The following is an 18845-nucleotide window of genomic DNA, read 5'->3' as shown; positions in this document are numbered from 1 at the left end:
CTTACTTGTTGAATGCATTGTCATTGCGGCATCACTAACAGCTTCGTTCAGTTTACTATACACACGTATCTCATACACCTGGCCCGGGATCCCGGGCATTAAAAGCTCGCAGTATTTCTCACTGCTTGTGTTGCATGTGACATTCACAGTCAGCTCATTCAGGTTGTTTCCATTGGTGGAGTTATATGTGTAGCTTAACATAAAACTGTCCTGTAACAAAAATGTTTTATTTTTATGAAACAGTGATTTTTTTTCTTTACATAAAATAGAAGCCTAACAATGCCTGTTTCCAATAAAAAAAATTCCAATTTTCATCTCTTTCAAACTCCACAAAAGTGTCAAGATTTCCCTTTACTTGTTTAACTTTTGGACATAAATGGCTCTTTTTTATGTCATATGGCAATTTTCCAGCTTTTCTGGTTGATATCATTTTGCTTTATTCCAGGCCTGATTCAGCAGCTGAGTAGAACCATCAGCCATATGTAAGCTGTCTGGAGTTCTTTACAGATGTGAGAGGCAATCCATGTCAGCAACTTCAGCAACCAGACTTTAACTTCTGTCTACATGATTTTGACCAGACTCTATATACTTCTGGCTTCAAGATATTGACAAGAATTCATATTTCTGGCTACAAATTTTTAACAGACTTTTAACTTCTGGCTACATGATATTGACCAGACTCTATATTTCTGTCTACATGATATTGACCAGACTCTATACTTCTGTCTACATGATATTGACCAGGCTCTATACTTCTGTCTACATGATATTTACCAGACTCTATACTTCTGGCTACATGATATTGACCAGACTCTATACTTCTGTCTACATGATATTGACCAGACTCTATACTTCTGTCTACATGATATTTACCAGACTCTATACTTCTGGCTACATGATATTGACAAGACTCTATATTTCTGGCTACATGATATTGACCAGACTCTTTACTTTCTGGCGACAAGATATAGACTAGACCTAATTCTGGCTACTAAGTATATTACCAGTAAGTACATGACATTGTATTTTGATATAAAAATCCTGTTATAATTACAACTGCCTGTTCAGAATCAAATGTAAGGTATATCCAGTTCAATATAATCATATAAAGTGGACAAATAAAACATTAATGAGTTTGATGAATAGATAGCAATTATCACTTATTAAAATATTCACTATCTGTTAACAGTATAGGAGAATGAATTAAGCCTAAATGACAAAAACTGTGTAGTATAAAAACCATTTTTACTATCACTATATGCTAAACACTTTGATGTAAATTGCTTTTAACAATAAACATTGTTTTAATCTACTAAGTATTTTCACTATTGACTAACTATAGTTGTATGAAGATGATATCATTAGTAATGTATACATGAGATGAAATTCTATCTTATTCTCCTTTATTGTTTGACAGAATTAACATAAACCAGAAAAAAAAACAATACGCTATAACAGTTGACAGACTTTTATTTTCTATCTCTTGTTTCCATCAGATACACTCCTGTAACTATGTAAAAAGCTTACTGGAATATTAATCCTGACTGTGCTTAATTTGAATAATGGATTTGCCCTGCTTTGAATCTGGAACTGTCCATTGTAAATGTAAAGGGGGGGGGTTATATCAAAATGCTTAAATTCAGCTGCCGTTAGAATAGATGATTGTCAGTCTGCACAGTGGTAAAGATAGGACAGTTAAATGCAGCTACTGTTAATGCAACTATGATTCCAAAGTTTTAAAGCTACATGCCTCCAGATGAGCAAAAGTATTTAGAGTATAAACAATGAGATAAATATACAGAGATTTTTTTAAAAGTATAAGTATTCACAATTCAAGAAATAAGTAACATGTTGTATGCAACTAATGACTGATTTTGCAGTATGTATCACCATATTTATACCAAGTGACTAACAAAGTAAGGGCTATTTTTCCATATTCTGATCTATTTTTGGTAGTTTTTGTGGATTTCAAGTGCTGTTTGCAATATTTAAATTACTTCCTTTGTTCACCTGACAATATTTTACTTCTTAATTCATTATAAGAATTTTCATGAAAATTTACGCATGAATCTGGAGGCATGCTGTCTTAAAAATTTACATATACATACATCTATATCAACAGATACTTAAATAATGCTGCAATATTATTATAAAAAAATTTGCAACCATTACATTAGCAAACAAAAAAAAAGATTATTCCTATTTGAAGGGGAACAATGCCTGGTACAAGTTTTGGCAATATGTATAAAGTTAAACTTTTAAACAGAAAAATATAGTTATATTCCATCTGTTTAAAGTTCAATATCGCACAATTAAATTAAAGTTCACAAACTTATTCTTAAAAGATATTTTCTACACAAACTGCTAGTGTATACATTCCAGCTAAATAGCTTTAATTTTCTATCTGTGGGAATATTTCATACATAAAGTGAGACATTGACCTAAGAATGTTAAATTTAAGCCTGTCCTATGCATATTGTCTCATTATGCTTAACATTCTTGCAAAGTAGTTTCAATTTCCATCCATCCATTCAAAAGGTAACAGAGTGGAAATTGCTAATAGATGGACAGACAGACTTACTTATGACTAGGTGCATTACAATATACACCTTTTTTCTAAGCGTAAATAAAAATATAACTTAATAACTATAATGTACATGAGGACATTGCTATCTAAAACTTTCTAAGCTTCTAGACTCAATAACAAGTCTATACTAGACAAATAAGGAATATGATATTGTTATAGATATATATATAATTTCACGAGACACTATCAGCGTTTCCTTGGTGATGTAATATAACGATATTTTAATACCTGTATACTATCTGTCACTGTCTCCCATGTGATGTTCAGTTTCTGGATATCTATGGCAACCACTGTCAGATCTCTAGGAGGCAGTGGAGCTGTGAAATACAATATTTATTTTGTTATACAATCCGATAATATATCACATTTACAGTGTAAAAAGAATCATTTGCATATTAAGAACTAAATGAATGTAAAATTTTGTGCAAAAAAAAAAACATATTTATACAATATGTGTTTCATGATTATTAGCTATAAATTATATTTAAAAGCTGTGCTCTCATCACGGGCAATAATTTTAACATTGATATCCCTCCTCAGTTTGAAGCATCACATATTTACATGTATAATATGTCCCCTTATTTAAAATATAACCAGTATGACTGTACCTGTTTTTTTTATTATTAAAGACATTCAATATGAACAATGCCCTAGGAATGGTGATTTAAATTGTTATGTTTCTGCATTTTCTAGCATAAATATAACAAGAGCCCGGTTTGAGCCGGGTGATGCTCCCCGAATAGGTTTTGAACACAGAAAGTACACCTCTTGTAGTTTCAGAGTTATGTCCCTGGAAAAAGTTCAAAGTGCAATAATTCCAAAATTAGGCAAGGCAGAGTTACTGTTCTTTGCACTGCACTTCTAATCAATGTGATCTATCAACCTACAAAGTTTCTTGATGATATCTCTTATGATTTCCGAGTTATGTCCCGGACAACTTCAAAAAGTAAAAATAAACAAAGGGCAATAACTCCAGAATTAGGCAAGGCAGAGTTATGATTCTTGTGCACTGCACATCTACCCATTGAGATATATCTACCTACAAAGTTTCATGTTGATATCTCTTATAGTTTTACAGCTATGTCCTGGACAAGATTTTTCTAAAAGGGGAGATAATTCAAAAATGAGGCTTAACAGAGTTATGGTTCTTTTGCACTGCACCTCTACTCAATGAGATCTATCTACCTACAATGTTTCATCTTGATATCTCTTATAGTTTTAGAGTTATGTTCCGGACAAAGTTCAAAGTGTTAAAATTAACAAAGGGCAATAACTCCAAAATTAGGACAAAAAGAGTTATTGTTCTTATGCACTGCACATCTACCCATTGAGATCTATTCACCTACAAAGTTTCATGTTGATATCTCTTATAGTTTTAGAGTTATGCCCCGGACAAGATTTTTCTATAAGGGGAGATAATTCAAAAACCGGGCAAAATAGAGTTATGGTTCTTTGACACTGCACTCCCCCTCAATGCCCTCTACCACTGTATGAAGTTTCAACAAATTATCTTCAAGGGTTTTCAAGTTATGCTCCGGACAAGACAACGGACATACTTAGCAGACGTGTTTGTGGGGTTATTCCTTTGATCTCTTAACCCCACAAGAGCAAATTTTTTTAACCCCATAAGAGCATTTTTAACCACATAATACATGTCTCTACGGAATGAACCCCATACAGAGTGCCTGTACATAAACCTAAACCTCATAATGTAGCCTTCGTCTGCTCGGACGGACAGACGGAAGGACGGACGGACAGACGGACAAGGTGTCGACTATATGCTCCCCCGAAATTTTTCGGGGAGCATAAAAATCTAAATGTAATTATTATCTAAATGTCATTATAATCTAAATCAAGTGGTAAAAGGAGCAAATCTTACATTTGTTATTGTCATTTAAAATTTTCATTAAACCCTACCATCCAATTATTTTTGGATGCCTTTAAATAACTGCTTTGCGAATTTACTTCATAATACCATCTTTATACATCAAATAGGTGTTATTTGGAAGTCAGCAAATGTGGGATTTTCCAAGCTAATTCCCACTATTGCTTTAGTTATAGCTTTACAGTGCACTACCTTTCACAGTAAATTAGTCAACCTGTTACACTTATTCTGTAAAAGTTTGTTTGTACCTCTCCTAATATGTTAATTCTGAAGTAAGTCTATTTAGAAGCATTTTTTTTAACACAAGAATTACATTTATATTGTAAGATGTTCTACCTTTAAATAAACTGAGTTTATAAAAAATGCACATTTAAAATGCCTGTAATAAATTAAACCAAAGAGGATAAATCAGAGAAATGTAAAATCACACCCCTCTCCTACCATCGGCTCAACCTTAAAAATTTTATGACATTAAAATCACTGGGAACTCTCTTGCCAAGTATAACAATCATAATTGAGCCGCGTCATGACAAAACCAACATAATGGGTTTGCGACCAGCATGGATCCAGACCAGCCTGCGCATCCGCGCAGTCTGATCAGGATCCATGCTGTTCGCTTACCAACTCTATTACAAGTGGAAAAACTGATAGTGAACAGCATGGATCCTGATCAGACTGCGCGGATGCGCAGGCTGGTCTGGATCCATGCTGGTCGCAAACGCACTATGTTGGTTTTGTCGTGACACGGCTCAATTATTATAGTATTTACATAAATAGTTAAGCTATGTTATAAAGTGCATTGTAAATCGCTTCACATGCAGCAGTAAAACTTTTATGAGCTGTAATCTTACTGCAGAGATACTGGTTGTATGGAGAAGTTGTATGACAATTTTATTAATCTTAGGACTCCTATTTTTATGAATATATATCTTAAGACTTAAAAAGAGCTGTGTACAGGCCAAATCTTCTCATTTTCTCACCGTGTGTTCTTGAATGATTAACCATGCTCATTTTATCCAAAGTATCAAATAAGCATTATTTTGACTTCACATAAGGTAGATATGTTATGTTTAAAATATACACACAATAGATGGACACAATGTGAGTATAATTATAGGTTTTTTTATAGCAACTTTTCTGAAGAAGGGATCAACTTTACTTGGCCTGTAATAGAGAATGCAGCTTCCCATACATAGTTATTCATTTTTTTTTTTTTTCAAATTACACATATTTTGTTTTCAATTAATTTCTGCGATAAAAATATTTTTATTCAAAGATGGGCATTATTTAGTACATACATGTATTATCTTTAAGTGTTTGAAAAAAATATTATTAGGGATCTTCAATTTTAAGTCTATATTCTGCCCTAGAAATAAGGAGGAAGGTCATTATTCATTATTTCTGGGCACTCAAATTCACTGAAAGCCCCTGATTTCTATAGACCTGCTAGAAGAACATTTCTCACCTGTATTCATTATCAACACCTGTGAGGAATTACTCGGCTGTCCTTGACTGTATGTTACCACAGTAACGGAGTAACTATTGCTAGCAACCAGACCTGGCAGCAAAAACCCTGGGCCATTGACACTGGTAGACTCATACTGGAAAGTGTTATCTGTGACACCCTGTACAAAGACCTTGTATGAATCTTGTATACTCTGGTTGCTTGGCAACCAAGTGATGTAAGCAGAGGTAGATGTGACACTTGTTACTTGTACATCTTCCACAGGTAAAGGTTCTGAAAATTTTGAAAATATCATACATGTAGTCAGTTAATCTGCAATAAAAGGCGTTTTAACATAACAAGACATAAATCATGGATATTCATGCAATAAGGAAACACTTAAAAGGTTCTTAAGAGCAAAAAGAAAAACAGAACTTTTTTTTTCAAATCGTACAAACGACACTTAGTCAAGTCAATATTTCCGCAGCAAATGTCTTTCAAAAGTATTATTTTGACAGTAATTTTACTTGATTTATAAATAGAAAAAAATTAGGGGGCTTTTTAGTGCTCGAAAGTGAAGATCGTGAATTTTGTGCTTAATTATCGAGGGATTATACGAACGAGTGTCTAGACACAGTATCATGTTACCATATGACATATTTCCTGTTTTTATGTTACTAATTTGTGAAATATTTCAATACTAACTTCCAATAAGTCAAGAGCATACATAAGAATATTTTGGTATAAAGTAACATAATCGCGTTTGACCCTTTAATTGATCATGCTTCCCAGCCCTATTAATTTGTAATATATATCAATGTAATTAATCAAGGCAAGAAAGCTATATCTTGATCAAGTATCCAAACTCATTACTCATTTATAATGATCCATATTTGCGTCCGTACATAAATCCTATTTTAGGCTTAATTATAACGACACTACTGTGGGATTTTTTTTCGTAGATATTTTTGATCGTCGGAAATTCTTAGATGCAATTGGCACTATTTGAAATGTTAAAGTGTTTCCATTTATATATTTTACATACTTGTGGTTATGTGGTTTGAGAAATTAATGACTGAATCCAATTGAACTTCGAAGTCATACGTCTGCCCTGGAAACAGCCCTGAAATTAAATGGGTGATTCCAGTCTGGTTATCGGTCGGTGTAACGACACTGTCCGTCTTCCTGTCTGTGCTGTTGTCCTTAATGCCATAGATAACATTATAGGTGGCGTTAAGATCAGAAAATGCCCATTGAAGGGTTATCGTGTACTCTGTCACAGCAACATTTACCGTTGAGTTACTTCCATACAAACTGTATACCTGAAAATAAAAACAATATAAATATACATATGTACATATATAACCTAATATGTAATAAGACTACATATATATTAAACCAGCAAATCAAGAACAAGCCATGTCAAGCTGGAATTGTAAAACAAAACAATAATCCAGAAACCATCCTAAATCAAGACTTGTCAAAGCAGGAACTCAAATTGAGTATTCCAAAAAAAAAATAAAATGAAAAACAAAAAAAAAACATTCCAGGAAACATATGAGAATAACATATAGTTGTATAAGTGATTCATTAAAGGTGAAACCTTTATCTCAATCCTATTACACCAACACCCTAAAACCACTTATTTTACCACTCCTCCCTTTAACAACAGTTATATAATTAACATCATATGAAAACCTCAAGAAAGCTAAAGCTTACAACTTGGTAATTTAAGTAATGAATATGATATTACCTATACATGTATTATTGCATTATAGCAATAAACCTTTAGCCTCGCAGCTAGCAGAAACTGTTTCTATCAATGAACAACCAGTGCAGACCAAGACCCGAGAATCACACAGTTGGCACATCCATGTTCTCTGTTCATGGTCTGCACTGTTTGAAAATTCAGTCATTTTATACTGAATTTTCCATTTATATTATTAATTGTTTCATTAAGAGTAAATTTTTTACATGAATGAGTTCATCTATGATAGTTAAGGTGTTAAGTGCTAAAGTCATTTATAAAAGCTACATCTATTTATTTGCCACCTTAAAATGTTCATTTAATGTACATCATGTTAAAAAGTGACCAGCTTTTTTATAAATTTAATAGGTTGAATTTCCTTTACCTTTGTTTCCATGTTAACAATAGTATACTAAATAGATAGTTTATTAAAATTAGGTTATTAGTTTGATTATAGTCACTCATAAATCAATGAACACTAAGCCCTACCAGAGCTAACGAATATAAATGAACATAATTCATACTTGAAATTTGGAAGTGCTCATGGTTAATATTAAGGATGCCAAAATTTATCAGCATGTAAGTTTAATGTGATAATAAGACCCTGTAATGTGATCAATTATGAGCAGAAAAAAAGGGAAGACAATCTAGACTAAGCATACTTTTAAGTGACTCCCCTTTATATTTTCTTGCACCAAATTGAACTTTGCATGTAAAGTAACATGTGTATTGTATTCCCACAATATTACACTCATATAATTATCTTGGATACTCAATTACCCCTTACCACCCCAAGATTTCTTAGTATTACATTGTTTATCTTTAACAGTATTGATTATCTTTAACAGTATTAGAAATAAAGATGTTGGCATAACTTCACTTTATGAATTTCAAAAAGTTGTGGAACAATTAATTTGTCTTATTAATATATATATATACATGTATATATAGATATATAAATGCATGTTCACAGTAAAATAAATGGATGAAATAATTAACACCAGTGCACTTTTTGCATTATTAAAACAATTTATTGTCAAGAAAATAACAGGTGTGCTTTGCTCATCAGCGCAGAAATATGTTATCATAAAATTCACCACAATGACTCATTATCTTACAGTTATAACATTAATTAAAATCAATTACAAGGAAGTACATGTACTTCTCTGTTATATGATGTTTGTTGGGGTTTTTTTGTGTAGGCAAGTTATTTAATAAGGATACTTTTAATATTTTGAAATGTAGAAACGGCCCGAGGATATTTTACATGGCAACTTTGACCGACAACGTATATAATTCATACGATGGTGTTGACAGTAAATCACCAACACGTAAGATATTATCTCTGTGCAACGCGTAAAATTACAGTTTATCTGAAGTCAACCAAGAAAAGTGGACCATACACTAAACATCTCCAATGGCTAAAATTATGAATGCCTGAAAGAGCACTGAAAACATTCAACTTTTAACAGACAAATTTTAAGTATTCATTCAATGATTTGACCCTTTGTTTAAAATGTGGCCTATAATTTTGAGACTTCACTTTGATATATGAATTTAAGATATTATTATAATGTGTAATTTATTCTTAAACTTTATCTGAACACATGTTTATTGTTTAATTGAGACATATTTAATTAATTTTGGATATATTTTTTGTATGCTGGGTTTTGTAATGCAACGACACAGTAATTAGGTCATTATTATGATGACATTCCAGCTTTTACTGGTGGAAGAAGGCCTCAGGTGCCCTTCTGTGTATTATTTCAGGCACAAACAGGGTAATTTTATATTAAGTATCCAAAACTGCAGAAATTAATGTAAAGAAACGAAAGGTTAAAGGGACTCCACTGAGGATTAAAAGTCCAAAAACATAACATTTGAATTTCTTACATAAATGAGCTGGGGCACTTTAAACAGTAATATATGCAAAGACAGTTAAGAAATATACTTTGAAATAAATTGAAAATCGTATTTTTATACTTTTCTTAGCCTAATTTGAGTGAAAAGCGTTTAAGCGATTTTCAGTTTGGGTCAGTTTTTTACAATTTGAATAATTATTCTGGAAAAATGGTGTGCACAAATGATCTGAAATTTTGCACAAAGATTAGTAGTCTAAACCTACATCAAATTGTACAATTATCTGGAAAAAATATTTTCAGTCCCATCATGTCAAAAAACCTCAGTGGAGTCCCTATAAAGAGAAAAAGATGGTGTGACGATGAGGTTTAATTAATATTTACATTTTATCTTTAAACGTGTTTCGAATGCATCGAGTCATGTGACTGTTACATAAGATTTTTCTTTTGTAATTAATTCAAGATTTAATTATTTTTAAATAATCTTGTTTTAAGATTGTGTGTTTCAACAGTGCTATTTTAGATAGAGAGTAGTTTTCAAACTGTAATGAAATGCCTCTTCCAAACTTGCGTGATAATTTATATTAAGTTCAACCAATAGTTTTATTGTAAAGTTTAAATTATATAAAGTGAAACAAGACACTTCTTGCATTTTATAAATACAATCAATCATTTGGAAAAAAAGGATCAAATCATGGTTATGACTTGAGTAGAGCTTGAACCCATAATCCCTGGCCAATGAGGGGCAGATACCTTAACAACTTATTTATTTTAAGACTACTTGAATGGTCCATTGCCACCAGTAAGGATGAAGGCCAGACTAAGAACATCCTTAATACTCTCTTACAGAGTATCTTAAACTATTTATTAGCTACTCAATTTAAGAATTTTAAGATTGAAACCTTTTAAACTACCAAAATGGACAATTCTAATTTCTAGTACAGTACTAAGAGTCTGTAAATAGCAGAATTACAGACATACAATAAATATCAAATTTAGGCTCTCATATATTTACAAGCATATAGCTTATTTTTTAATCACAAGAGGGATTGCCCTAATGAAATATAATACATGGTCTAGAAGCTGAGGTTACAAATAACCGTTATATGAGACAGCCTCCATCAGACTGCCTCCCAACCTGGAGTTCCTATGTTTGAGCTCACTCAGGGAGGGTTTGGGCCCAGGGAGTTTAAACAAGCATGTCATCTCACATATTTATGTACTTGATTGATACAAGCTTGCTTCTTAGTAACCCATGTGATTATAGCAGGCCAAAATTTAAATCGGTACAAACTGTGTCATCTATCATCAAGGTCATGTGATTATAGCAGGCCAAAATTTAAATCGGTACAAACTGTGTCATCTATCATCAAGGTCATGTGATTATAGCAGGCCAAAATTTAAATCGGTACAAACTGTGTCATCTATCATCAAGGTCATGTGATTATAGCAGGCCAAAATTTAAATCGGTACAAACTGTGTCATCTATCATCAAGGTCAGGTGCACAGTGTTCCCTATTCAGTCATGGTTTGAAATTTTCCCTAAAAATGATGAATGCTAAATTTTATCTTGATTGAAAGATGGACATGTCCATTTCAGATATTTCACAGGTTATGAATAATGAAGAACTTAGTTTTAATCTGAAGCTTTAATCATCTTATAATATTGTAAAACTTATCATTTATACATGTAAGAAATAAATTCATTCCTTTTTAACTGCATTGCATAATTAATAATAAAATATGTATTACATAGGTAAGGCAGATATTTTATTTATATATTCTAATATATTCACAAATGTATAAGTTCAGGGCTGATGGTACATATTGTATTACCAAATTGATTATTGATATATGAATGATAAATTTATCAAAACAGGTGTATTTTAAATGGGTGATTAAAATGAGGTGTTAACTAAATTTTCAGGGCGTTTCAGATTTATATCTCAAAACATATATTCTATAATTTATCAATAACTTACCAAAATAAAAATCAATCAGATGAACTTATTTTTACTGGTATTATAAGCCAAGAAAACTAAATTAGAGTCACAATAAATTTATACAGAAGCCGCAGTATTCAAATGTAGAGATTTAAATTTATCTTACAAAATAATTTGATCACAAGTCCGGTTGCACTTCTACCCCAAACCCACCCCTACCCGGAGTGCTTAAAGTGTCACTCACCAAGGTGATCTTAAACAAAACCAGCCGCTGCTACCAATATTATTCAAAACGAAAAAAACAAAGAAACAATTTCAGTAGACTAAAATAAAGCTCCATAAAGCTAAAAGCTGAAAAATTCAAACAAAATACTTGCTGTTACTGAATATTCATTTTGTTTCCTACATTTTTTAAAGCTTGCAATTGTCAATGAAAAATTGGTCATTTCATGTCTTGAACAATTCAAGTATCATTATAGAATAAATCTCATATCATGAAAGGAAAAGGATTTGAAACTTAAGCTTGCAGTCAGCTTATAGTATTTAATGAATCGGAATTTTACGCCATGCATCAAACGCACCCTTTGATAATTTATTCATGGATGAAAACACTTGAGAACTCTCAGTATAATGTTGAAAGGTTATTTGAACAAACCAGAGTGCCAAGGTCAAAGCAGCATTTTAGAATGCAAATCCTGCTCTAATCCGGATTCTTTTTTTTCCTCCAGTTTATCCAATTTTACCACCATCATCAAGTAAAAAAAGTCGAATTTCAAGATCATCCTTAATTCTATAAAAAAAAAAGTCAAGTTGTTTAAAGTGTTCACTTGATAATTTTTACATAAACAAGAGCTGTCACAGGAGACAGCGAAGCTCGACTAATAAAATACTGGACGCAGTAAGGAAGACAAAACTATGAAAGAAAAATCAATCATGTATAATTATGTATTAAGTTATAGTAAAAAAATAACATTTGTTAACATAAATTCCAAGATCAAGGGGAATAATTCTAGAAATAGTCATGCTAGAGTTATGGACCTTGCCACACAACATTTGTGTAATGATAAGAAATATATATTTGAAGTTTGAAGTAGATACCTTAAAAAATAAAGAAGTTATTATATTTCTTAAAGAAAATCCTAAGTTCAAAGAGAGATAAATCTGTAAATATTGCTTCAAGAGAGTAATGAACATTGTCACATAAAATGTAATTGATGATAAGGAATAAGTATTTGAAGTTTGAGGTAGATACCTTTAAAAATAAAAAAGTTGAAATAAAAAATAACATTTTTCTAGTAAATAAATCTAAGTTTATGGGGAGATAATTCTTGCAATTCTGGTGCTAGAGTTATGAACCTTGTCACATAAGATGTGGATGATGATAACGTAAATATATTTGAAGTATGAAGTTGATCCCTTTAGAAATAAATAAGTTACAGTAAAAAATAATATTTTTTATGGAAAATTCTAAGTTCAAAGGGAGATAAATCTGAAAATATTGGTGCTAGAGTTATGAACCTTGTCACATAAGATGGGGATCATGATAACGTAAATATATTTGAAGTATGAGGTTGATCCCTTAAGAAATAAAGAAGAAACAGTAAGAAATAGTATTTTTTGAAGAAAATTCTAAGTTCAAGGGGAGATAAATCTGAAAATATTGGTGCTAGAGTTATGAACCTTGTCACATAAGATGGGGATGATGATGAGGTACATATATTTGAAGTATGAGTTTGATCCCTTAAGAAATAAAGAAGTATCAGTAAAAAATAGTATTTTTTAAGGAAAATTCTAAGTTCAAGGGGAGATAAATCTAAAAATATTGGTGCTAGAGTTATGAACCTTGTCACATAAGATGTGGTTGATGATAAGGAACATATATTTGAAGTTTGAAGTTGATACCTTAAGAAATGACAAAGTTATAGTGAAAAATATTTTACTGCACCAAAACTTTAATCTAAAATCTGGACGCGGACGCCGACGCCGGGGCGAGTAGGACAGCTCTCCATATACTTCGTATAGTCGAGCTAAAAATTATTATGAAGAACTTTCTAATTTATTATATAACCTTTATAATGGTAATAATTGAAAATGCAAAACATTTACAGACAGATTGACAAATATATTTAAGTGTGACAAATATTTAAGTGCTTTCATTACAGTGAAATGTGTTATTAAGAAGGATAAATGCCCCCCAAAAAAGTAGAAAATTATTGCAATAACATTAATTCAGTGTTAAAAATCAGTTGCTTTTGATATTTTCATATTATCTTTTATAACCACTTTGGACTTGAAATAAAATGTCACTCACACAATATTTAATATGCATTATGTATTAATAGTGACCAGTATTATATATGTCCATTTAATATAAATAATTCAGCATCTTTTAACACATTCTATAAATATATTAACTATATATCTGTTAGAATATAATTAGGGCTTACATACTTAAGTTCTCTTATAATAGTTTGCTTCAATGTTAAAAATAGCGAAACTCTAAGTAAATTATTATTTACAAGAACAGTGTAATAAAAGATAGGGCTCACAGTCATTGAAAATCATGATACTGATATATCGTCGATACTTAACAATCTATACAAATATTTATTCACAATTTAAAATATCAGAACAATTTAAAACCCATTTCTTCATGTCTTGTGAAAATATCACTCTACTAGCTTTGTGTAAATGAAAAAAGTCACTTTTCTCCCCTTTTCTTGCCTAGTTTAATTTTCAGAGGTCTGTAGGATATGATAACAAGAAAGCATAATTTCTTTCAGTATTCTGGGTTTGACCAAAGTTTAATATAATAGAGATAACTTATTGATACAGGAAAAAATAGCCAGGTGACCACTTTAAGAATTATATCTTGGCATTTTTCCTTCTATTTAAACTTATAATGCAGGGGCAATTTGAGACTATGAGGGCTGCTTGACTCCTCAGGAAAACTCTTTAAAATCATGCAGAATTCCTCTAAATTTCACTTAACATCAAGTGCTTTCTTTCCCTTTTTCAAAAACTGCTGTTTAAGTTTTCCCTTAATATAAGGGAAGGACCCCTTTGCCTACCTGTCAAAAAAAATTCTGCCCTAATAATACAGTTCCCTATCATTTGTATTAAATGTATATAATGAAAGTTAATTTTTCATATAATAATAAATTATTATAATATAAGTCAAAAATAACACATGTCTTGAACTGTTAAAGTTTCAAATTTACCGTTTGATAAAATCCAAGAAGTCTGGTAAAGCCCGCAAGATTTAAAAAAGACTCCAACATTTTTTAACACAATTTGAGAATACTTTTATGTTTATAATTATACAATATTATGTATTAAATGTTCAATCAAAGCTACTCAAATGTTCAATAATTCAATTAACTTTGCCCCCAAACAAAATCTTATAACGACACTGTGAGTCAGACAGTATATTAGTATTACATTTTCTTGCATATATATAATTATATATATATTATATATATATTACATATAATATCATTCAAATTTCTGTTTGTGGTGACTGTTTATTGAATATATGAGCCATGTCATGACAAAACCAACATAATGGGTTTGCGACCAGCATGGATTCAGACCAGCCTGCATATCCGCGCAGTCTGATCAGGATCCATGCTGTTTGCTATCAGTTTCTCTACTTGTTATACGGTTTGTAAGCAAGCAGCATGGATCCTGATTGACAGACTGCACGGATGCGCAACTGGTCTGGATCCATGCTGGTCGCAAACGCATTATGTTGGTATTGCCATGACACGGCTCATATGTAAAACCATTAAGATGTATATGTTCACTAACTGAATGTGAGGTAACGAGGTAACATTTGTACACCTAATGCGTAAGGAGTGATAGGAATTCTCATTCGACCAATTAGACGTAAGAAAATGTCATATTAAATATAAGAAGACTGATTGGCTAATTACATTCCGTTGATCGTATTAGTAAAATCTATATAGTGTACTTGATTATGATATGAATTGATGTTGCGTATGAATATGTTGATAGACAGATAAAAACAGCAGGTCAGTTACCATGGTAATGTAAAATTTCAATAGTTTCCAAAATATTTTTATGCTATAAAACATTATTAATGATTAATTTACAATTAAGGCTGAATTTTTATCTGTAATAACATAAACTTAACTTTTTAATGTTATAAATTTAACATTTTGATGTGAATATTAAAAATTATCTTAAGTTTTATAAATGAAATTCTGAAGAAGTATTTCACTTTGCATTAACAGCAAATGTCATAATGTGACTAAATGTCTTGAATTCAAATTCAAAGTCTTAATAATTAATTTTCTTAATTGAATATGCCTTATGGAACAGGAACTGTCAATTTTAATGTACAATTTAAAGATCCAAATTTTGATACAAAAATGTTGAAAATGAAACAACCAAAAGAATAAAGCCTGTTCAGATTTCACTGATACATTGTATGCAAGTTCAGACCTGGCTGGTCTCTATTGGTGGCACTGTCAGCTGGTAAGTCACTTGACAGCTGCTCATACAGTGTACAGTACTCAGACTTTCAAAGCGTTCAAACATAAAATTATATGGAAAAAAATTTATCTGAAATCAATTTTTCAATTGAGCAAGAATACTGTAAAAACCTATGATTATTATGAAATACTGAGAAAAGTGTGACAGTATCATTTTAAATGCAGCCTATGGTATTAATTTACATGTGAAAATATATATATTATATTACCAGGAAACCTCTAAACTCTATGCCCCAATCATGAATCAGCATGTTAAATTGCACTTAAACCGCAGAATGTAAAAAAGTAACATGGCATTACCTTTAACAATTATACTTTTGTAATTTGTACATTTGTTTTTATGTCTGTTATGTTAATTTTTCGTAAAATTTGCATAACATTATTATCTATACAGTATACCTGCAATGCAATAAAACATTTTGAAACCACAAAATGGACTGCCCAGTGTTTGATTATTATTCTTTTAAAATTTTTAATTCAAACATCTGTCTTGGTTTGACCGATTTTGTAATTTCATAAAATTTAAATTGACCCATTAAGCATAGGTTTGGGGCGTGAATCTGTATATTGATTGGTCACTTTTGAATTTTATACAATGTAAGTAAAGTGACAGTACTATGCCATAAAAAATTAATTTAAGGTATGTACTATTGTACTTAGAAGCATGAATCTGCATATTTATGACATAAAAACTATACTAGCTTCAATGTGTTTACTTGCTTGAACTTCCCTATTCTTAACTATTCATATCATATGTCATAAATACTAGCAATTAATTGAATATATAAATATAATTTGCAATTTTGCATGTGAAAGTGACTTTTGTTTCATGCTTCTGAGGAAAAAGAAATTGTGCAAGAAAATTCATTAAATGAATCTATTTTTAGACAGTGCACCTGTCAACAAAAATGATTAGTATATGATAAGTCATGCAAACAGTGTTTCAAACACTTGATACCTGTAAACAGGTACTATCTGTATTTCATCACCCCTCGATAATTTCCGTTTTATGACTTTAGGCTATCGCTGTCATATTTTGATCGAAACATGGAAAACTGGTCAAAAAGACCTGCTGTTTTTGCACATATAGACGATAATATATACATTATAACACCGGTCAACATATAATATCATGTTGTCAATAAGTTTAAAAATATTTTTATCAAAGAATCAGTTTATTTTTTATTCATTTTTTAGCGTAACTCTTTACTTTGTATAAATTTATTAACTTACATTAAATCACAATTTGAAATTAAAAGTGCTAGATATATGAAATTAAAATGAAGTATCAGAAGAACAGTGATTGTGAAAATAAGACCTCTTTTTTTATATTTATATAATTTTTTCTAATATTTACATTAAATCCTATAATAATCTTACACCAGTTAAATTACAAAGAGAAAAGATAAATGTATGGTAACTCAACGGTTGTAAACAGCTGACGAATAACATTCTTTAAGGTCTGGTGTTGAACTTAGTTCAATATATCATAATTTATGTATCAATTTTGTCAGAACTGGGACTTAAAATAATTGAGCCGCATCATGAGAACACCAACATAATGGGTTTGCGACCAGCATGGATCCAGACCAGTTCGCATCCGCGCAGTCTGATCAGGATCCATGCTGTTCGCTTAGTAAACCCTATAACAAGTAGTGAAACTGATAGCGAACAGCATGAATCCTGATCAGACTGCGCAGATGTGCAGGCTGGTCTGGATCCATGCTGATCGCAAACCCATTATGTTGGTTTTGTCGTGACGCGGCTCAATTGTAAGTCCCAGGTTAGAAGCATCACATAATATATATATAGCTTCGATTAAGTTTTAAAAGCCATACTTGACCCTTGCCAAACTAAATATCTTAAATAATACATGGGCTTTATTTTGATATATTTCAATCTGCACAAAACCATTGGACCATTGACCTTACATCATCTTTTTGGAAATTTTCAAAATATGCAGTGCTTGGAAGTCCATGGACTCCATGTTTTAAAATCCTAGTGAGAACCCTGATGCACTGACTGAATAGCGAACAGTGCAGACCGTGATCAGATAATTTTCTTGTACTTTCCATGAATCAGAATCAAGCTGCTATTCGCTGACCTAGAAAGAGCTATATAGGGCTAAAATGTCTGTGCCAGATGGATGTCCTAAGCAGTAATCACATAACTTCAAACACTTGGAAACTTTATAATTAGCTAATATATTTATATACATGTATGAGTTTATTATAACACATTTTTTTCAGCATTATAAACCAAAGAATAATATACAATTTATAAAAAGTAATATGCTTCTCCTAACCAAGTAAATCTAATTGAATGCCTTTAAAATTCCATTTTGTATCAATATACAGTATAATTCAAACACTAATTAAATCAACAATTTTGACATTTATTTGAGGAGTTTGTATGAAAAGATGAAGAGTAAGTGGTCACTATATACATGTACAATATATCCTTCATTACATTATTTACAGTATGCCTTGCAATAATTGTTCAAATGAAAATTTATAACTTAAGTGATTTACACACACACACACACACAATTATTAATTGAAATATTTACACTAATAACACTGTCCAAAAACAATCTTTTGAGGCCTGTCACATAAAATGATCAATTCATAATGATACTTAAATCTAGTTATGTCATATCTGTGCGAATTTTCTCACTTACCTGAGCAAAAATGATTGCAACAACAAAATAAAGTTGTTGTGACACCATTATCAAAAATGTCGAATAAAATATTCCAAAGTTTGCCACACCTGTATTCTGGCGATGTAAAATTATTTCAAAATTTCTTTAAAAATATAAAAAATATTGTACAAATTATAAACGCTGATGTTACTTAAAAATGTA

At 31.2% G+C, this 18845-nt stretch overlaps 1 protein-coding gene across 5 annotated transcripts in view; it reads right to left on the bottom strand.

Moving 5' to 3' along the window:
• The window catches only part of LOC132717631 (tyrosine-protein phosphatase 10D-like), a 64770-nt gene extending 45967 nt beyond the window's left edge, over nt 1–18803 (bottom strand). For all 5 annotated transcript variants that reach the window (XM_060701144.1, XM_060701141.1, XM_060701142.1 and 2 more), the window contains exons 1-5: nt 18663–18803; nt 6962–7238; nt 5938–6210; nt 2816–2904; nt 6–210 (exon numbers count right to left, since the gene is read on the bottom strand). In XM_060701144.1, coding sequence (XP_060557127.1) covers nt 6–210; nt 2816–2904; nt 5938–6210; nt 6962–7238; nt 18663–18710 — 892 coding nt within the window. In that variant the 5' untranslated portion in view covers nt 18711–18803. The remainder of the gene's footprint in view (nt 1–5; nt 211–2815; nt 2905–5937; nt 6211–6961; nt 7239–18662) is intronic.
• Between the last annotated feature and the right edge of the window lie 42 nt (nt 18804–18845).

This window comes from Ruditapes philippinarum, unplaced genomic scaffold (genome assembly GCF_026571515.1).
Source record: "Ruditapes philippinarum isolate M1 unplaced genomic scaffold, ASM2657151v2 ctg4399_1_1_1_1, whole genome shotgun sequence".
In the NCBI taxonomy this organism is placed as follows: Eukaryota; Metazoa; Mollusca; class Bivalvia; order Venerida; family Veneridae; genus Ruditapes; species Ruditapes philippinarum.
The sequence above is the reverse complement of the archived record's forward strand: the minus strand, read 5'-3'. Positions and strand labels throughout refer to the sequence as shown.